At 46.2% G+C, this 21,083-nt stretch overlaps 1 protein-coding gene and 1 pseudogene across 2 annotated transcripts; both read right to left on the bottom strand.

The window, feature by feature from the left end:
* Positions 1-4,347: 4,347 nt before the first annotated feature.
* LOC310891749 (zinc finger CCCH domain-containing protein 11A-like) lies at positions 4,348-8,731 on the bottom strand (the record flags this gene model as incomplete). Its single annotated transcript, XM_083853984.1, has 6 exons — positions 4,348-4,882; positions 5,660-5,721; positions 6,138-6,307; positions 7,423-7,809; positions 8,323-8,388; positions 8,599-8,731. The coding sequence occupies 6 exons, from the start codon at positions 8,729-8,731 to the stop codon at positions 4,621-4,623; spliced, it is 1,080 nt and encodes a 359-aa protein (XP_083710110.1). The 3' UTR covers positions 4,348-4,620.
* A 139-nt stretch (positions 8,732-8,870) lies between these two features.
* Positions 8,871-21,083, bottom strand: LOC310891748 (zinc finger CCCH domain-containing protein 11A-like; annotated as a pseudogene). The gene is made up of 8 exons: positions 21,080-21,083; positions 13,119-13,279; positions 12,213-12,336; positions 11,565-11,768; positions 10,870-10,989; positions 10,281-10,361; positions 9,754-9,864; positions 8,871-9,015 (listed from the first exon to the last, which is right to left on the bottom strand). The product of its transcript is annotated as a zinc finger CCCH domain-containing protein 11A-like (transcript).

Raw genomic sequence — 21,083 nt, 5'->3', positions numbered from 1 at the left:
TGGGGCTTCCGTGCCCTGAACGAGTCCACCCTGGCCACATAATGCAGATGTAATGGTCAAGAAAGCACATAGCGTTATCGAAACTTATCAGATCCACAGCAAAAAGAAAAGCCCACGCTTCTATATTTCTCCTCCTTCTCCATTCACAGAAGGAAGAGACTGAAAACAAGCAGATTTGTGGTTTACATTTACAGTTAATGTGAAAAATGGCTATTTGTGAAATACATCACGTATTGTTTCAAGCTACAAACAACTCGCTCCCACAAAGGAAAGACTTTTGACCTCAGCATGCAACCCCAGTTACAAATAACTTCCTATCTACCAGCGGGCCGCGTTCCCCTGGCACTCAGTCACTCCGCAGCACGGCAGCCACCTTTCTTCTAAGGATGGCAAATTCTACTTAGAAACGCTCTGTAGAAGAGTGATGTTGTCCCCTTTTAACACGATCCGGCCTGCAGCAAAGAGAAGGGAAAGAGGGGATTAGAGAGAGCCCAGAACCTGAGAATAATCTCGTGTTTTCAGAAAGTGTTTTGTGTGGTTGAGCAGGGCTTTGCCCATCATGCAGAGTGCAGGCCTCCTGGTATTACACGTTTCAAAGACCAGAACCGGTCTCAGGCAGGGACAGATTCTCCTTCATCCAGCAAAATCAGCAGCTCAAAAATCATCAGGGACAGAGATGTAGCCAGGAATTGCTCACTGAACTTCAACAGCAAGGCTCGTCACACGGTTGGTACGTCTCAGTGCTGCTACCTAGAAGGCTCACCCGGGCAGGTTTCAGACCGCGCGTCACTCGGGTTGCACAGACACACGACACACCCAGCTGTTTCCTTGATTTTGTCTTGGAGTGAATCTCCTCTGCGTCGTCCAGCGCCAAATTCACGTACTCGTCAAAGCCCTAGAAATCGGCAACAGTGGCAATTAGTTCAGCAACAACACGAACCATCGTCAGCTTTGCTGACCCAGGCTGGACAACGAAGACTAATTGTTAGAGAAGCACGATTTCTTTTTTCCCTTGGGCTAGTTTTTCTTGACAAGAAAAAATAGGATTGTGAATGAGGGAAAACAAACTAACGATGTAACGTGGGGTCATGCTGACACTCACGATGATGCAGCCTTCTATCCGCACGTTCACTTGCTCAGCCACACCTGGATCCTCGAGCTCTGCAGAACGAAGGAGGAGAGTAAATTGGAACACAAACACCGCGAGCAGTTTTGTTCTCTCTCGTGTGTTCAGAAATACCCGCTAACCATAGCCGCTAGAGCTCCCAAACACTCCAAGGAGCAACTCTCAGGGGCAGTTTCAATTAACAGTCTGACATTTTAGAGTCTTATATGACTGGGTGAATACTACACGTTTGCTGAAGGACACGTTTCCAGTCACAAGGGAACACTCCTGCACGCCCGGCTGCACGATCCCACTCCCGTTAACACGAGGGGGAAACGCCGGGCTGCGCAGCAGCTCCTTGTACCCACCAGCACGCCGCACAGCTCTCCATTCCCCACAAACCTGCCCCGAGCAACGGGTGGGAGCCGAAAACTCAGCGAGGGAGATCCCCGGACCCTCCCCGCTCCCCCCACCCCCCCCAAATCCCCATCCCCATCCCCTCCCCGTCCTCTCCCCGCGCTACTCACGCTCTGCAGGTAGCGGAAGATGAGGTTCTGGGGCACTGCGTGAAGGGCTCAGCACGGGGACAAGAGCTCCAGGCCCGGGACAAGGCCTCAAGACAAGGCCTCAAACCCTGCAACGAGGCCCCAGGGCCCCGGGACAAGGCCTCAAGGCCCGGGCCGAGACCCCTGAGGCCCGGGCCGCCCCCCACCCGCTCCCCCGTCGCTCCCCAGCCGCAGGAAGGCTACGATGGGCTGCACCATCACCGTCTGCACCTTCTGGTCCTGCCCGCGGTACGCCATGGCTGCCGCCGCCTCGCTGCTCCCGCCGCCCCTGCTGGGCCGCCTCCGGAAGCCCCTGAGGCCGGGCGGGAGCGCGCAAGGGACGCTGGGATGCTGGAGGAGCGTGGCGGGCCGCTCTAGCAGGCCGGGAGGACCGCGTCTCTATGGTCGCAGGCAGGAGTCCCTGCGCCTCTATGGTCGCAGGCAGGAGTCCCTGCGCCAGCTTTATTGGTGAGCAGCGAGGCTGGGGGGGGGAGGGGGGCAAGACAGCCTTAAATAAAATACAAATATAAAAAGTGTTATAAATGGCTGTTATAAATCCAAATAGGATTACAATCAAAGTTTACAATTTATTAAACGAATAGAGGCAAGCAAGCAGCGCTGGGTGCGCCGGGAGTCTCTGCTCCCCCAGGACGCACACCTGTTACGTAAGGCGGCTGGTTTTGATGCTCCCAGGCTAATACATATTCATTACTACTTCGAGAAGAGGCAGGGTTATTAGAATTGGTTTCCGGAATCCGAAACCCCTCCCAGGGGCGCCTGCGTACCAGTCTCTGGTGGTCTCTCGGGGCTTGCTCGGGCTGAATGCTGGTTGTCTTCCTCCCAGGCTTTTGTCCTTCAATTGTCCTTCAGCTCCCCCTTCCTCCTCGTTTGGGAGCCTCTGCGCCGGATTTCAGAAACTCTAGCAACATCCCCTGCAGTAGTCAGCACTTTTCCCTAAAAACCCCTTTGTTCTCTTATCACCTAGACCCGGGCCTCAATGTTAACCCTTCAAATCCCTTAGTGACACGAATTGCTGGACCATTCCTTACAAAAGGAAGGATAAAATATGTAGAGGAGCAATGGCACACGCGAAAGCCCAGCGCCGCGGGCAGAGGCAGCGAAGGTTGACGGCAGAACAGTGCTCGGTTTGAACACGGAGAGGGAAAGCGAGGGGAAGGTGGCCGAAGCCGGCCGCAGTCTCTGAGCTCTCCTCCTCCTGATTGTTTTCTCTCAAAGCCATTTCTGTCTGTGTGCGGGCACCCGGAGCCGGCAGAAGTCCCCGTGAAGTCCTTCGGCAGGACGGAGGGCTGCGTGGGCTCCAGTGAGAGAGGGAGTTAGGAGAATCTTATCAAGTAGAGATAGAGCGCTGACGGCATTAAACTAGGATGCTACTTAGTGTCTTTGCTAACTATGGTGCATTGTGCCAATTAACTAAAGCAAGAAGCCTTGGGCCCCTTACCAAGGTCAGTCTCCTAATAAGAGAGCGAGCCTATCTTAAGAAACTGGGAGAAACTGGTCCTGCAGATGGACAAGAGCCAAGGAGCAACTGAGTCTGTGCAAAGACAAGAGGTCAACTAGCGGTGACGAGGAAGAGTCATCAATCTTCATGCCCACGACCTCCCGTGCTGCCCAGCGCTGAATAAACATACCTACTTTACAATCTCACTGATTGTGGAGTCCGTTTTCCGCAAGTCGCCAGCAGCAGTTTCTTCCGCAGAGGTTTTCCCAGAGCCGCTTCAAAGCTTCCCTCGCGGAGCTGGGGCGTCGCAGGGGGTCATCAAAGCACGCACGTACACACACACACACACACACACACACACAGGCGTTGTTGTCCAAACAGAAAGTATTTACAACAAATTCGACAAGCGGTTTTTCTCTGCCAGCAACAAATGCCTGAGGGCCCCTACAGCTTCACAAATCATAGCACAAAGAGCCTAAAGTTCCTCTAAAATTTAGGGAAATGATTCAAAATAGATCTGCTAGGGGAAAACGATCACTGGCGGCAGGGTACACAATACACCCGAGCCTCAGCTCTCCTCCGCAGGGTCAGTGCCCACGCCCAAGTGCGACGCTGATGGCACCCGAACATTTGCTGTAGCAGGCAGCAGAGCCAGCAGCTCAGGGGAGCAATTTTAAAAACCAGGAGGCACTTAAACCAACCCTTAATTGACCCAGTTACTGCAGGAGAGTCCCGACTACTCGCCCTGGAGTCCTACTGTCACCAGCAAAAAGCACCAACCAAAGCTTGGGGGAACTTTGGTACAGCACAAGAGAAGGGAGTGGGGGTAGCGTAGCCGTATCGCAGAGCTGCTGCTTTTCACACCATTTTATCATCCCTGATAATTGAAAGTAAGGCCGGGTGGGCTGACCCCACCACCACCACTCCTGGCAGCATGTTTGGTCCACAACGCTAGAATAATTATTCTGCTCCCTCCCGCCCCTACAGCTTCATCATCTGAAAAGATTACAGTCAAAACAATGGCATACACAAATAAAAGTCAAGAGTTGACATAGTAACTCCGGGATTTGGGTATCAACTGTCCGAGAAATCAGAACACCCAGGCTTCACAATGTGCCCAACATCGAGCTGTGCCAAGGCGGGGGGGAAGGAAGAAGCTTTCCGTTTAAGCCTTCAGAGCATCGCTCCATCACTACGTCAATTCACAGCCACCGCAGCGTGCCGATGGTCATCTTTCTGTGCCAAAAGAAACAAGTGCTTTGTCCTCTTGATATCAAAGGTAGCCACCTATAGTTACGGAACCATGCACAAGACCTTAACTCTGACCAGCAGGGAAACTTAGGACAACTGAGTGCAGATCCTGCCAATTTCTACCAGTTCCAACTGTGCTTTAAGTCTCATTGCAAAGCCTCAGTTCGAAAAAGGATCACCTCGGGGTATCCAACAAGAAGAAGAGTTGTATTTTTTTTTTGTTTGTTTGTTTTTTTTAATATACCATAGGACTATGCAGTTCAATCATCAATCATCTTGGAAAGCTCAAGGAGGAGGTCATCCTCATCCTTCCCTGGGTCCAAGTCGAGCTCGGCTTCCAGTATGCCGTCTGAGAGTTCCCAAAGTAGCGTCTCTAAATCCTCGTCTACAGATACGGGCGCGTTGCCTGTGGAACTCAGCCGGCGTGTCCTTGCTTCTTCTAGCTGGGAAGAAGCTGAAGTCGAGCTTGAGAACTCCATTGGCTCCACGGATTCTGCCTGGCTTCCAAGATGTGCTTCAGGTCTTGGCAGAGCAAGGAAGAGAACAATCAGTATATGCCATTTCTTAACGGGAAATCCCTTTTCTGCAAACCGGCTCTTAAAACCGTAGCCAACCCCTCCTGCACTTCAATCTTACCCAGGGATTGTTATTCAATTAACCCAGGGCTACATTTAGAGCCCAATATATTAGCAGGTACATTTTTCAGTTTGGGGGTTTCTCTGTGAAGCCAGAGCACCTGGAGTCTAGCAAAGATGGTTCAATTGTTGTAGCAAGAGGCACTTTGCCACCTTGCTTAATTTTCCTGTAAAAATGGTAAGAAGTCTCCATCTGCAAATATCTGTTTGCTAAGTTAGTCATTTTTCCCACGGCACACTCAGCAGAGTTTGCTCCCCACTACAGGAAGCTGATCTGCAGCCATCACTTCCCTCTGCTCTCCCTGCACTCTTGTCACCTTGTATGTTTGTTCGGGTGGCATTCTTGAGGACCAAAAGGCAGAGGACACTACTCATCATTTATCACCTCACGAGGAAGTAGGAGAACTTCACCTCATCCTCATTTAGGTATTCAGACAGAGCAAGAAGTCACTGGAAAGCTGTACCGACTTGCAGCATTTAAAGAAAGTAAGTCTAATTAAGCATTCCTGCTAGCTGCTAGAAAGTCATTTCACGTGACTTATTCCTCTGATGGATTTGGGCTTTAATTATCTCAGAACCCTCCTTTTTTCCCCACGTGTGACAGAACTTATGTTTCACTGGGGATATACACCGATTGAGAAAAAGAACAAGTTGTGGTCATCACCTGTTTTGGGGATTTTCTTCAAGTCTGGTGGCTGGGACGTGCTCCAGCGTGGCTGGAACAGCCTAGAAAGCAGCAAAACAGTATTTAGGACTCATGGGTAAAAGATTCCTTACTAGCTTTTTCCTCCATGCTGCTTCTCCTCTGGCATTGCGGAGCCTTAGCCAAAATACAAAACCAAGGTGCTCCTGAAGAAAGTTAATATTCACTTGGAGGTTACTAATGATCTTGTGTCTTTTAAGAACACAGCATTAATGGACAAAATCCTCCACACCAGAGAAATCACAGAATCACAGAGGACTAAGTAAATAGTGCCATTAATCTAATAAATATGGAAGGGTACTACAAGAATTCTGTAGGCAGCTACTGGATTTAAAAGGAAACAGAAAGCCTGTAGAACTTTTGAGTTTTCCATCTTTTCTCCTAGAGGAGGGTGTAAATTTTACAAGGGATCCATTTCTGCATTAGCCCCTGTCCTTACCATAGCTGCTTTTTTGGCTGGAGGTCCCATTGTGTCAGCGTCAGAGGCAGTCCGTGGCTTCACAGCTGCTACAGCAGAGGGAAAACTGCCAGGTGCCTTACGTTTCAGTGCCTTCTTCTTGGGGGAAGCGACTTTCCCATCCCAAGGCTTCGCAAACATGTTAAAGTTGGCTAGAGTAAAAGGAAGAGAGAAGTGATACAGTCTTGCTCTGCCTCATGAAAAATCCACGTTCTCTTCCTCATTTCCACGGCCCGTCTACACAGTTAACTGTATTTGGCCAGCAGAAGTACACTGCCATTGCCTGGATTCTCAGCAATATCTTCCACATAGTAAACTCCGTCTACCAACAATCCATACAAAGGAACAAAGGAACTGAATAGCTACAGTAAATCATAATCCAGGACGAGGGAAACTCAGACACAGAGCGATCCCAAGTGCAAGCAATACTCTAAGACGTTGTATGAAGTCTAGTAAGATTCACAAATGTTGACAGCTTTTGTATTTAAAGTCTTGCTCCCTCTAGGAAAGGAAAAGCAGCAGGTATAGTAAGACAAGAGAGTGTATGCAACTGTTGTACCAGCTTCCTCTCCCCTGCAGTGATGTCCCACAAAATCTATTAAGTTGTTCTACAAAATCCAAATTTGTAGAGTCATATTCTAGTCTCCCATTCCTGACCTAACATCTGGCTGGCAGGAGAAGAAACGAAAGAAGGCTGGGTACTTGTTTTCTTTGTGTGTTTATTTCTTCGTGTCCCATGAGACAGAGAGAAAGGCTACAATGTGCAGTGCATGCAGCCTTTAAGCCCTCCTTATCTCCCTCACACAATCTCATTTTACAAAGTTGATATAATCTTAACAACGAGGCCTTTGATCCTCTGTCATTTTTGACAGAAACTGGCCCCCCACATTAAGACGCTGATGCATGCTTTACAAACACATACACGTGTCAAGTTAAGCAACACATGCCAAAGAGGAAGGTGAACTTGAACTCAACGCAGGGAGGACTTCATACCGTAAACAGATGGCAGAAAAAAACAGAATACCAAAATTAGACTAAAAAGCCCCTCAATGTGTTAATTTTCTAGTGGGAAATACAGAATACCATCACGTAATTAACGAAAACAGACATGGTTGCATGTTCTGGCCCTTCTTTGCCTTTGAACTTTGTAGCCTTAAACTCTTTTATCCTCTGCATTGAAGGAAAAAGCAAAGCAGATCCTGAGCAAACGGAACTTGCTCAATATGGGAAGCACCTCACCGGGGCAGGTATTAAAGCATCTTATTACCTGATAGCTTTGTGTTCCATAACGATTTCTGCCCGGCTGGGGCAGGTCCAGGTTGTGCTGGGGGAGCTGGCACATTTCCTCCACTCTGCTGCATCCGCAGAGCTTTCTCGCGCTTTATTTCTTCCAGGGTTTTAACACGCACTTCTCCTTCTGGCTTGGCTTTACCTGCCGGCTCCTTCGACTGCACTTTGCTGGGCCCGGAAAGAGTGAGCACGCTCTGCTTCTTGGGCTCACCCTGAATTTTTGCCCCTGCGCTGGGATCTTTGGTTTTACCATGCCATTCAGCCTGGGCTTTGGCTTGACATTCTCGTCTCTGAAGAGCTCTCTCACGACGGATTTCCTCCAGTGTTTTCACATGGATCTCTCCCTTTGGCTTAGCAGCCTTCCCTGTCATCATCAAGAAATGAGAAGCACCAACATTTAAAGAGAGTCCAACAATAGTTTAAGTCTCCAAAATTTGTCACAGTACTAAGGAAAACTAAGCCTGAGCGTTCCCAATAACGCATCTTAGGACAATAGCCTAACATTCTCCTCCTCCTCTGAGCCACTTGTTGTATTTTGAAGACCAGCCCTATCCAGAGAGAGTTGCTACACAGAAATGCTAGTTTACTTGATTACTTTTTCAGACTGCATTTCAAATTCCTGCTCCCGGCAGTGGCTCTATTCTAATTGTATATGATGGTTCACAGAAGCAGCTTAAAACCTTGACAAGGCACAAGCGGAAAATAAACACACACCTAGAGGCAGATTTCTGATAGTGGCTGTCAGAAGAGCTTCAGCACTCAAGCAAGAGGAATCAGTTCTTTGTTTTCATTTGAATTCCTTTTTAGGGCTGTATGAAAACGGTCTAAGTTCACGGAAAGGAAGAAGGAGAAAGTATATTTAATAGCCAGTTGTTACCTTTCGCAGCACTAGTCCGTTGAGAAGGTAATCCTAGCCTCTCCTTCACAGACTTGGGAACTTGAACTGCAAAACAGAAAAAGACCAAATTAGGGAGGCTGCATAAACGTCAACTTTGTGTTCACATTCGAAAACAAGGCAGGAAAGGTAACTTTGAATCCCGGTGATTAAGACCTCAGCCAACATGCAAAAAGAAACATCGCAGGAAAAGGACAAACAGAAAGCCTAAATACAAAACCCGTGAATCACATCCAGATGCCTGTTTAGTAGCTGTACCTCTCTTTGGTGCTTTGTCAGCATTTCCCGGAACCTCCACCTTCTTCCCCAGCCTTTCAGCAAGGCTGCGCTTCACCGGAAGGGCGCTTACATCAGCTTCAGACAGAGAAAACAAGGAATATTTTAAGAACATTTCTTTGCAGGAAGATTTGAGAACAGTCAACCACAAGCTTCTATTTTTCAAGCATATTTTCATAAAATTGCCTTTCAGCTGCTAAATGGTTTTTTTGCCATTTCTGCAGTCAACACAGATCTCCACTGCAATGCATTTTCCTCTCATACGTCAAAAATACTCTTCAATGCAGTCATATAGAGAAGGCGGCACCTAAATAACAGCTCATAAAAAGTTCTTACCCACGGAGGCTTTCCGTTTTCCTTGTTTCTCAGCAAGATCTAGTCGAACCACAGGTTCCTCCCCTAAAACAAAAGTAAAATTTTTCTATTTCATAGAAACCAGTAGCCAATAGAAATAGTATACTGTTAGCCCATGTCCAAAAAAAACCCAGCAAGGCACTGTTTTGACAGCTAAACCACACAAACTCACATTTCAACTATAATTAACTTAGAAAAAGTATCCATAGTCTCAGTGTTTGCCTCAAATTCCAGCTGAATGTAGTCGAGAATGAATCTGAGTCTGCTTGACAGCTATACTTTGTGCAGAACAGAGCTGCATAAGCAAGCAGAATATTATTAGGTACAAATGCTGAGAAATATTCCTTTCTAAGGTGAATGTCTATGAGTAGAAGTACTTCTTCACTTCTTTCCCTTTCAAAGGAATTTGCACAACTCTAAACAATATAATTTATACACAGACTCCTATCGCACTACTGTCCACACGTGCCACTGTCAGCCTCTTTAAAGCTTCAGAAATTGCTTCTTACATAGCACTGTCCTCTAGAGCTCTTTCTTCTCGTTACTCTCCTGTTTTTCAGTTATCCCCCTATTTGCATACTGACACATTTTTTTCTTTCTCCTGCTACTGCACTTAACCTGAGCACCAAAGCTTTCCAGTACAACCAGGGACTTTCAGCATAAAAGCATGTTTTGAACAGAAGGCGGCAGCACCAGGAGGCTAACAGGGGTGAATTGCCTTCCTTCTTGCTTAACCTTCCAGTTTAGGAGTAATGAAATCAAAACAAAAGCATGAATTATTACCTTCCTCTGTAGACAGTGTCACAGTTCTCACCACTGTCCGGACATTTTCCTTTTCCGGAGCAGGAAAAATCATAGAATCGACGGGAGGAAGAGAAGATCTTGAAGGACCTTCTGCTCAGAGCAAGCAAAACATAAGGAAGTTTACCAAACAGAAAAAACTATCACGAAGAACAAAAAACTTTAATTATTCATTACTGTCAAACATACAGTGACCAGAGCATGCAAATAAGAGAGGTGACTAATTTGCCTCTGGTTGCCCTTGGAATTCCCATCTAGAATACCAGCTGGCTGAGAATCAGGTTGCTCGATGCCCCCAGCTAAACATGGAAGTCTATCCCTCAAGCAGCTCCCAGCCACCATCACCTGCCATTCTGAAGCCAATCAAATTTCACTTCTTTGGCAAAATAGTTGGATTCACCAAAGCATAGCCAGCTACCCGGTATTACTGGAAGAGTTTTTTTTTGAAAGAAAAATCATCACACAGGATGAAGGTGAACAGGGTAAGGAAGCAGGGAATATTAACTCACCACCGTGTCTCTTAGTTTTTTCCTTCATTTTCTGCAATTTGATTTCTTCAAGTGTTTTTATTCCAAAATTCAGACCGTCCTCTGAAAACAGAAAACAGTTAATGAGACTAAGGCTTAGAGGCACTCACTGAGGACCACAGATCCTCAGGCTTCTTAGTGCTCAGGAACTTTCAGAAGTATTTAGAATAAAGCCTGTCAACACTCCTCACAAGTGAAACAACCATAGAATCAATGGCATTTTGCCCCTCCTTTCACCCTTCAGGGTAAAAACTGTAGTTTTAATTTTAATCCATTTACGTGATATTAGATCCCTCTATCGTTAGATATGGCTTTCAACAGTGGTTGCCAGGCTGCACGTGCAGCCATTTAAACTCCATGCTGTGACCCTGTTTTGTTCTCCAAAAGGAAAGAAAAGGAGTTCAACTTTCTGACCCAATGGGCACATGATGGTATCAGGGAGAAATGAGATCATGGAAATAACCGAGTCCATTCAGCACCCCTACATTCTGTTGTGTTTTTACGCCACATTGCTTTTGAGTTAATTGTCAAGTTCTCCTTCCGATTTATCCTACTACAGGTGCTGGAATACCTTGTTTAGCAGTAGTAGCACTGGCTTTCCGAGTGGAAATCATCCGTAATCCATTTTGGCCTTCCTCAGCTGGTTGCTGGACGGGAGTTTTAGTTTCTTCTCCTTCCGCAGAAAGCTGGTCTGAAGGGGAAAAATCTATTCAGTTATGCATAGGCCAGATTGTTCGTGATTATGTAGCTCATGCAATGACACTTCAGTCCATGGTTCCTATAAAAAAGTTGTTTTTTTTGTTTGTTTTTTTTTTTTTTTTTTAATACAGCTACACTGACCTGATGAACTCGTAAGTAGACTACCCTAGGACAAAACATCTAGGACTCTAGATTCTCTCTGCAGCTTTAACTACTACACAACATATTACTCTTCAGACAAAAAAAAAGGAATTTCCTTCCTAGTTTCACATAGAGCTTTACACAACAGACCAGCTAAAGCCAAGAGTGGTTCTAAGCTTTCCTCCAACATTTCAGGTTCTGTCCACTGACTGCCAGACAAAGCCACCAGTGACCTGAGCGGACTGCCTGCCCTATCGCTAGTCAGACCTCAGGTCATCTGTGATTTATACATTCATTTACAGCACAAATTCCTTCCAAGAACCAAAGACTTACACAATCATTTACAGCACAAATTCCTTCCAAGAACCAAAGACTTACACAATCATTTACAGCACAAATTCCTTCCAAGAACCAAACCATGCTCACCATCATCATCTTCATCATCATCTGCAGCATTGATTACAACTGGAGGGTGTGTAGGGCTTGGGACATTTTCCGAGTTTTCCACTTTCATCACCCGCCTTAGCTATGGAGAGGGATTGGACTGGACAGAAAGTTTGTTTTGCTGCAGTGACATCTGAGCCACTTTCAAATCATCGTCCGCGGACTCAGGCGGACTTGGCAGTGTAGCTAGAGGAAGAGGAGGATCATCAGTAATATGGCAGTTTAAAACTTTGACCACAATGCACGAAGATGGTAGCTAAGGCAGATAACCTGCACAGGCAATGAATGCAGCATCTCCTTTTGCCCATCCCGCCACTGTTTACACCGTGAACAATGACTTGCCTTCAAACAACAACACATCTCCCTACCACCCAGCAGAAGACGAAACAACAGAAAGCAAACTGCAAGGCAAATATCACACAAAGCAGAGAGAAGCTGAGCATGAAAGCAGAAAACAAATACCAGCAGTACAGCAGCAGTACACTCGGTTTAGCTGACCACCTAGGACTGCAGACCTTTTCCTGCACTCACAAATGAACGGTTACCTGATGTCTCCTACACTATTGGCACCCACTAAGTAATATGCAAAATTAATTCTTCAATACTTAAAGAAAAAGGACCTAAACTCACTCTTGCTTGGTGGTAAGAAGACGCCATCGATGTAACGTCCCTTTGCGTGATGAAAAGCACAGTTGGCTTTCTGACAGCCCACTGGCTGCTTCTCCCAGTAGCAGGGAATCTCAGCGCGCTTTTTCTGAAGACAGAAAGAAAGACAAGCTCGTGATAACATGCACCTAAGGTTTGCAAAGAGATGCACAGTTCCAGGTCACGACAGCGATAGGGCTGTCACAATACAGTGCTGAAACATCATTCCAAAGGTCAGTTTATCACGGAAGTATAGTATTTCCGGGCATATTCACAAAGTTTGCAGAAGCTGTAACCACTATGCACGTTTAGCCTTGTCATCATTCAGTTTGAGAAGACAGGCACTCTCAGACATCAGTTTAGGGTGGGTTAAACTAATACACCTAGGATTATACTAGGATTATTCAGAGGGAAAAAGAACATCTTAAATTGCCTACGTTAACTCTATCCAGAACTACTTCTCGGAGACTTCGTTCTTCTGCACCTTTAACTTTCCCCACTGCTTCCTAGCCCAGGCAGCTAGAACAGCATTATCTGAAGGACTCCGGGACACAAGAGACCTGATAGATCATTATCAAGCCTGCTCTCAGGAGGCTAGTACAGCCTGTTTATTACCCCCCTGCTCCAGCAGGTTTTAGCAGTCTAGTTAGCGGTTATTCTGCATCTGTTGAGAAAATACTGTCGGCGTCTAATAAAAGAAAATCTTGCTAAGACATACCTAAGGCATTGATTTTATTTCCCTCTCCTTCCTCCCACCCCCTCCCCTGCTAACAGAAACCAGTGTAATTCCAAAGCAAAGGACTCTGTCCTGCAAAAGCACAATCAGCACACCAACAGCACTGAAAAATGCTTTTGTTGATTTATTTTGAGAACACATCTTTAGGCACTCACATCGATTTCCATGTGTCTGAATCGGCAGACATTCCTGAAACAACGACCCTCCTGCCACAGCGTGCAGACTGTCTCGTTCCCCAGAGCAGCTTCACAGTGGCGGAAGGAACAGTTGTCTCCCTGTAACCAAAAGGAAACCAACAAGGAAAATATAGTACAGCCTCAAAAACGTCCATGCTACTGCCTCAGGTTGCCACGATTGAATTCAGAATCTATCTGGTTATCACGTTAACCAAAGACCAGTGTGCCTCCTCCTCCTACTCTACCCCTTCCTGAAAAAAATGAAAAAAAAAAAAAAAAAAAACAACAAAAAAACAAAGCAAAGCAAAGCAAAAGAAACCCAGCCATACCTTGGTACAGGTAGAATAGAAATAGAAGTAGCAATCGTCTCCTTGTTTAGACATGCCGACAAGTTCTGATAACAAGCTCGGGTTCTCTCCACAGGGACTTCCTCTGCTCTTGGAGAGAGCTGTCTTCACCCTTGCTTGGGCTGAAAGTCTTCCACTGGCTTGTGATCAGTGAAATCTTCTTTTTAAAAGTAACCCTAAAGAAAGTACCAACAAGTGAAAAATAATGAGTAACAAGCATTTTTCCAGCTTTCTTCTGTTCATCAAATTAGTCTCTTGAGGAGAGCAATGCCTTGAAATCAGCTGTTACGGGAACTAACACAATATTAAACTAAAGTTCTGTAAAGCTGCCAGGAGCTTTGTCAGCAAGTGTTCTCTTCCACGTCCTCAATAATATGCCTTGGAGCACATCCGGAAGCCTGAAAATGGAGTCACTTCTTCAAAAACCACCTGATCATACATGCAAGGCAATGATCAACTATGGCTACGAGTAACTTCTACAGAACGCAGTATGACGCATTAAATAGCACGTTCCAGTCACTGTGGGTCTTCGAGTTCACCTACCTGGACAACCTCAGCAAAGTTATCGATCTTCAAAGACTTCCAGTTAACTTCTCCTGGAGGCCGAACCAACACTGAATCCGTGAATTAATGATAAAGGGGTAGGAAGAATTTGCCTCCTCACTTTGCCAAGGGAGCCTCTCATCCACAATTCAAACATAGGATGTGCTTTTAAACAGCTTATAACTAATGGAGGAAGCAAGTCCATCTGAACACTCTCTCAGACTGGAGACAGCCAGGGTTAGTTAGCTCTTCAAAAAATAAAAACCAAAAAAAAAAAAAACACAAAACAAAACAAAAACAAAAAAACCCAGTGCATTTAGAGATGAACTCGTGATTCAAAGTGGCTGCAAAAATGAGGCTCCATCTTCCACAGCCAGAAAATTTGACTTTTTTTTTTTTTTTTAATTCAAAATTCAGTATGTTCCAATCTCTGGTCTTCAAGATTTCTTCACCTATTAAGAAAACACTAAAACCTTTCCCCGTCTTTATTACCTGTACAGCAAAAAACACACCAGTGCACAGAAATACACAAATGTGCATACGCATACACACATATGTGTTTAGACACACACACGAGGAGTGAGTGATAGAAAGTTAGCGAGAGCGACAGTGGAAATCAGAAGTTTTGCCTTTTTGACACAGAGAGCGCGTAAAAACTCTCTCATTTTGAGGGAACTAGAAAAAAATGGAGGATCTACCAAATATTTTGATGAGTATGCCTTCGAGGCCAATGCTTTATACCATGAGTGATCTGGGGGCCAGCACACAAATATGCATACGTATGTATCACACAGTATCACGGATTTCTAGGTTGGAAGAGACCTCAAGATCATCGAGTCCAACCTCCGACCTAACACTAAGTACTCCACTAAACCATATCGCTAAGCTCTACATCTAAACGTCTTTTAAAGACCTCCAGGGATGGTGACTCCACCACCTCCCTGGGCAGCCCGTTCCAATGCTTAATAACCCTTTCGGTAAAGAAGTACTTCCTAACATCCAACCTAAAACTCCCCTGTCGCAACTTTTGCCCATTCCCCCTCGTCCTGTCACCAGGCACGTAGGAGAACAGACCAACCCCCACCTCTTTACAGCCTCCTTTAAGATAACTGTAGAGAGCGATGAGGTCGCCCCTGAGCCTCCTCTTCTCCAGGCTGAACAAGCCCAGCTCCCTCAGCCGCTCCTCGTAAGACTTGTTCTCCAGACCCCTCACCAGCTTGGTCGCCCTTCTCTGGACTCGCTCGAGCACGTCCATGTCCTTCCTGTAGCGAGGGGCCCAAAACTGAACACAGTACTCAAGGTGCGGCCTCACCAGAGCCGAGTACAGGGGCACAATCACTTCCCTAGACCTGCTGGCCACACTGCTTCTTATACAGGCCAGGATGCTGTTGGCCTTCTTGGCCACCTGGGCACACTGCTGGCTCATATTCAGCCGACTGTCAACCAACACTCCCAGGTCCTTCTCGGCCAGGCAGCTTTCCAGCCACTCATCTCCCAGCCTGTAGCTCTGCTTGGGGTTGTTGCGCCCCAGGTGCAGGACCCGGCACTTGGCCTTGTTGATCTTCATACAGTTGACCTCAGCCCATCGCTCCAGCCTATCCAGATCAAATATGTACATGCATACAGGATAAACATATCTATACACACAAGCGTGCACAGTATATGTCGTATGGTATCCATATCGAGAACAACTCGTAGCCCTGATCAGACACGTAGACTTGCAATCAATTAACAGCAGGAAGACAGCAGATCAAGGATACAGCAAGCTTTGAGAGGCAGGGCAATGCTCACTTTGCCAGTGGCATGGCTGCATGATACCAAGAATTTTGAATTAGTTTGATTTTTTGGAAGCAATTTGTTTTCTTTCTGCGCTGTAGCAAATACCACAGGTTTGCCATCACGTGCTGTTCCCTAATCCATATATCCATCATCATCCATTGCTGCAAGATCATGAAAGGTTAGAAAAGATGACTTAGGTCCAATTTAACAGCCAATGATTTTTCAATGACCAGAGCTGCAACAGATTTTATTTAGCCACAAGCAGGTTTTTTTTTTCTGATGTGAAGTCAGATATTTTGATTTTTTTTTTAAGACACTAAATGTCATAAAACCTGCAACCAGACCAGATAAAGTTCAAATTAGAGTGATTCTGAAGCCTTTCATTAAAATGCTGCACATTTCTGTGCAAATTATTTCGGACTCTTCTGGACAAAAGCGGATGAAATAGTTCTTACAAATTAATAATAAAAGGTTGGAACCTTTTACTCACACAAACACTAGTGAATTTTCCAGGAAGTATTATTTTGGCAGGGAATTTTCCCAAATCTAAAGTAAAGAGGGGAAAAGTTGGGTTCCCGTATTAGTTGTTGGTTTTGACTGCTTGACAAAGGGAATAAAAACAGTAGTTAAGTGCAAGGTTTCCTTCTCTTCTTTAGTATTGAGAGGAATCGTCACTTCTGACCTTTAGCACCTTCAGAAACACACTTAGTGCCATGCAGATTCCTCTGCATCTACTTCTAAAAATTACTGGTGCTCCTTAGCATGGAAGTTGGACTTGAAATCTTTTCCAGACTGAGCTCTTTTGAATGCCCAAGGAGCTCATCATTTTGCTTGTTGCCTTCCATTTTCCTGAACAGACCCAGAACGCTGTTCAGGATATGAATGGATCTGGTCTAAGGAATGGGAAGAAAGCAAAAACCAAGGATACCTCACAGCCCTAAATGCCATAAAAAGCAGTCTCATTTTAAAAAAGATCTCCAAAGCTTTTTTTTTTTTTTTTAAACTGACATCTGCCAATATGGCGATCCAAGTGCTGAACAGAAACCAACTGAACTAGCCCCTGAAAGCCTGAATAAAAATGAGTAACTCTGGTGCACTCAGCAGGTCTGTAATAGAAGTTGGCAAGATTTTTAGATTTCTTTTTTCTCCAGGGTGCTAGTAAAGTTTTTGCGTTACGAGATTTTGAACTCTTTTTGTACAAAAGAATTACAGATGCACTACAGTCACGGTAGCTGGGGGTCTGGAAATACATGCCAACAAGTGTCATAAACTTTGCCTTTGCTGAAGGAAGATAACTAGTCCAAAGAAAACCTGCCTAGTTTGTTTTACAGGCTTGTCTTTCTCAGTACGGAACAAACTGACCTCCCTGGTCTAACTTTCCAGTTGGCTATTCTGCCTTTGTCCTGGAGAGAAGAGCAAGAAGGGAACAAAATATTTTTGCACTCCAAAAAATGCATTAGGGAAGGATTATCACACCTACCTAAGGGTAATTTCTTGTTTGTTTATAAAGCGCAAAGTCTTTCTCTTGGACAGTCTCTGTTGCTGGCCTGTTTTGTGCCTTCCATTTATAATAAAGGTATTAAAGATGCTTACCCCGTTTTGGTGGTTTTTTATTTTTAGAACAGTGTAAGCGGACAGTCGGATGACAAGCAAGAAAGAACAGCATAAACTCCTTGTTGTGACCCTGCTTTTTAATCACCCAGCATCAGCCTTGCTGCAAAACAGTCTCCGCTGATTTACCTGCTTGTTAAAGCACCCCACAGGCTGCAAGTGTTGTGTGCTAGGTGTCAAATTATATTTAACGGTGCATAGGTAAACCATTCATCTTCCCATGGTCAAAGCACAGAACAGCCTCCTGCTAACACAGCTCATCCTTGCTGTAACTGCTTTTAAACCTATTTGTTGGTAAGAAAAGAGCTCAGTACACCACCTTCACAGGGCAAAAATTCACATGGAAGAGCAGAAAAAACCAGAAGTGCTTCCTGAACTTCACGTTACCAACAGCACCATCGGATTTAGATCCTTGCCTGGCATCCAGGATGCACGGCCTGCAAGCACTGCTGCGATGTGGAAGTGCCAAGGCAGGTTTTTGGCCTGCCCTAAAACACTTTTTTTTTTTTTTTCTTTTACAAACAATACAAAGAGTGTGCCAGGTATGCTGTAATGCCCGTGTGCCAGGTCAATAGAGGATATCCAAACAACAGAGGCGCTTCTCCTAATTTCTGGCGTGAAAACACTTTCACAGCATTCTTTTCACGAAGAAACCCCTCTCTATCTTCTCCAATGCTCCAGGACCTGCTGCAGCTGCAGCGGCTGCGCTGGTACCAGCCGCATCTTTGACAAATCTTTTCAACGGTTCTGCTTTACCTCGGCACAGTTGAGGTCACTCCTCTTCCTCTTCCAGCCGAGGAAGCAGCTTGCGGGCTCTGCCACACGGTCGGTGCAGAAGCGAAAGCTGGGAACACAGCAGTCAAACTCTCACTGCTAACGAAGCCACCAGGGCAGAGGGCTGACACAGACCCACCAGAGGCGAACCGTACCCGCTCTCCCTCCCGGCTGCGAGGCTCGCCACAGCAGCCCCGACCCGAAGCGCTCACAATGCTTTGCTTGGTGATGTCACCGATGAGTCAGAGTCCCCAGATGAGCATCTGCCTTGCCACTCTTTAATGTTGGTGTTGTTTTTTGGTTGGTTGTTTGCTTGCTTTTGAAACTTATGTAGGTTATGGTAAACCTTCAGGTAAACCACAGATCAATGGGGAAGAAGTCCCACACGAGGGATGGCGCATTCTTTAACGTGCTGCATTCGACAAAGAAGCTCTCTCCATTTTGCGCAGTGGCAACAGGCACGACTGCAACACACGCACGTGTAGGCAGCACCTGCAGGTCCCAAACCGTTAACCAATTTTTAGATAGCACCAATTTTTTATGTAGTTGCTTTCCCTTCATCCATAACCCCTTTTTTCCTTTCTTTATATCGGGTGGCTCTCCTCCATTGTTCTGTCATTTTACTCCCCAGTGTCTGAGCAGGCACTGGGAATCGTTTCCAGAGGAAGGGTACTGCTGAAGCTACAACATTTACTCTCAGGGAAAAGAGAGTATGTGAAAGAATACATACTTCCTTTCTTTTTCCTGTTTTTTTTTTTTTTTAAAATCTCTGAAATCAACGCTGCGGCCTGGCAGCAAATAACTATGGGAGTAATGATGATTCCTCATCCTCACTGTAACATTGTAGTTAATGTCATAAAGAAGCAATTTCCCCAGGCAGTGGCCATTTGAGATGGGAAGGGGCAGTAAGAGGAAGTTTTCCTTAGACTAGCTCTTCCCCCAGAACACCTCGCCATCCAGCAACAAATTCAATTCACCTGCTCCGCCTGATCAGTCAAACGCGCGTCCGACTCCAGCACACGTCACAGCGGTGGTTCTGACGTGGTTTGAGAATCACCTATCCGCAGAATATCTCGGGTTTGTACACTCAAATAACGCAGTCTTTTCCAAATAAGGCCCAGAGCTCACACTCCGAGTGCAGCCTAACAGCACCAGAGGGCCGGTAGGCTAAACATTCCCATCCTGGCAACAGGACTGACCCGGGCAACAGTAAGCATCCCTTCTGCACTTTCGTCGTGAACATCAACATAAGGAAACAGAGACCTCCTCGATCCAAGTTTGAAGAAACAAACACAAAGGTCACCCAAGCGGGTTGTTTTCAGCAAACTAACGGAGAAATTAAGGTGACAACCGCGTGCATCCAGAGTTAGTCAGATCCCGAAGGCAGTTCCTTTGGGAAACGCAGGAGCAGCGCGCCAGATGACGGCTACCTTACAGCGCACCCCTCAGAGGCACTGCTACGAAAGGAAGGCAGAAGGTTGGAACTCAAAATAACTCGCAAGGCGCCCGTTAAGGGGGAAGCTTTAATTTCCTGAGCAGAACCTCCCCCCTGAAGGCAGCCCAGGGACTCTTTGCTTCCCTAGGGAGACGGCGGGGACGGGGCAGGGCGGTGGGATGGAGGGACACAGGGCCAGATGGACGGCCAGACGGCCGGATGGATGGACAGACGGCCAGATGGACGGCCAGACGGCCCAAAAGGCCTGAGCAAGGGCTGAGGAGCGGGAGGGAAGGGCAGGGCGAGGGGAAGGGGAAGGGCGGCCCTGGGCCTGACAGGGCACCTTGGGCCTAACCCCGGGCAGCAGCTCCCCATCTCACAGGGCCCGCGGGGGGCTGCCTGTAACAGGAGATGCGGGCAGGTAAATTTTACAAGCCCTGCATCACAAATACCCTGCAACACCTGAACTATTCACTGGGACAGCCTCCTTCCTCACCTCCTGAAAGCTCCAGCTGGCAAACCAAGGACAAAATGAAAGGCAGATGTGGAGGACCTCGTAAGATACTGTTTTGTTCCCTACGTGCCCACTGCTGGTGACACGTAATGCCTCCTGTTCCCAAACGACATCGGCACGTTACATCTTTACTACATGCTGAAAGGAACTCAGCAACTTGAACACAACTTAGAATTACCCATCCCGGCAGCAGGCTGTCCAGCTGAAGCTGCTTTAGCCAATCAAGTGTGTCATGCTGCCCCTCAAAGGTTTCTTCCTGGGAACGTCTGCTGTGACACTCCTGACGTATTACTTCTCGGAATGGCAGAACTGCGCTGGGTAGGCCCCACAGCAAGACTCGTATTTCTGTCCTTCCCTTTCAGGAAAGGATCTCCCACCTTGAATTGAATGCTGATTAACAGATTTCTAGCACAGCCTGTGCATCAAAATTCATTTCTCTCCATTTAGGTAATCTTAGTTTCTGAGTTACAGTTACAGTCAAAATTTTTCTTCTTCGATTTTTTTCTTTTTTTTTTCTTTTTTTTTTTTTTTTTGTGATCAGAAAAACGAGGGGACTGGCTGTCCCAAGTCAGCCGGGGAACTTCTCTTTGGTCGATGCATCAAGCAACTCAGCTCTCTTGGGGAAACTTAAATAGAAAAGACAGATCTCCAAACGGATAAAAAAAATAAATCAAATGATAAAAACCCAACCGACACATCTGATACCCCAGCTTATTGAACAGCACAAGGGTTTAATCTACAGGCTCTGTCCAAAGCAGCAAGAAGTGACAGATTTAATCCAAACCACTTGCCCGCTCTCACTCTCTGATCTGGAGACGTTATTGGACAAGCATGCATAGCAGTAACACTTGTAAACACTGGGTTACTGCACCACAGCCCCAAATCCCTCACGGGCCCACTAAGATACTTTTACTGACTGATCCCAAACACTCCCAACACAT

This window comes from Anser anser, assembly GCF_964211835.1.
Source record: "Anser anser genome assembly, contig: HAP1_SCAFFOLD_90, whole genome shotgun sequence".
Classification (NCBI taxonomy): Eukaryota; Metazoa; Chordata; class Aves; order Anseriformes; family Anatidae; genus Anser; species Anser anser.
This window is presented reverse-complemented; position numbering and strand designations above follow the sequence as displayed.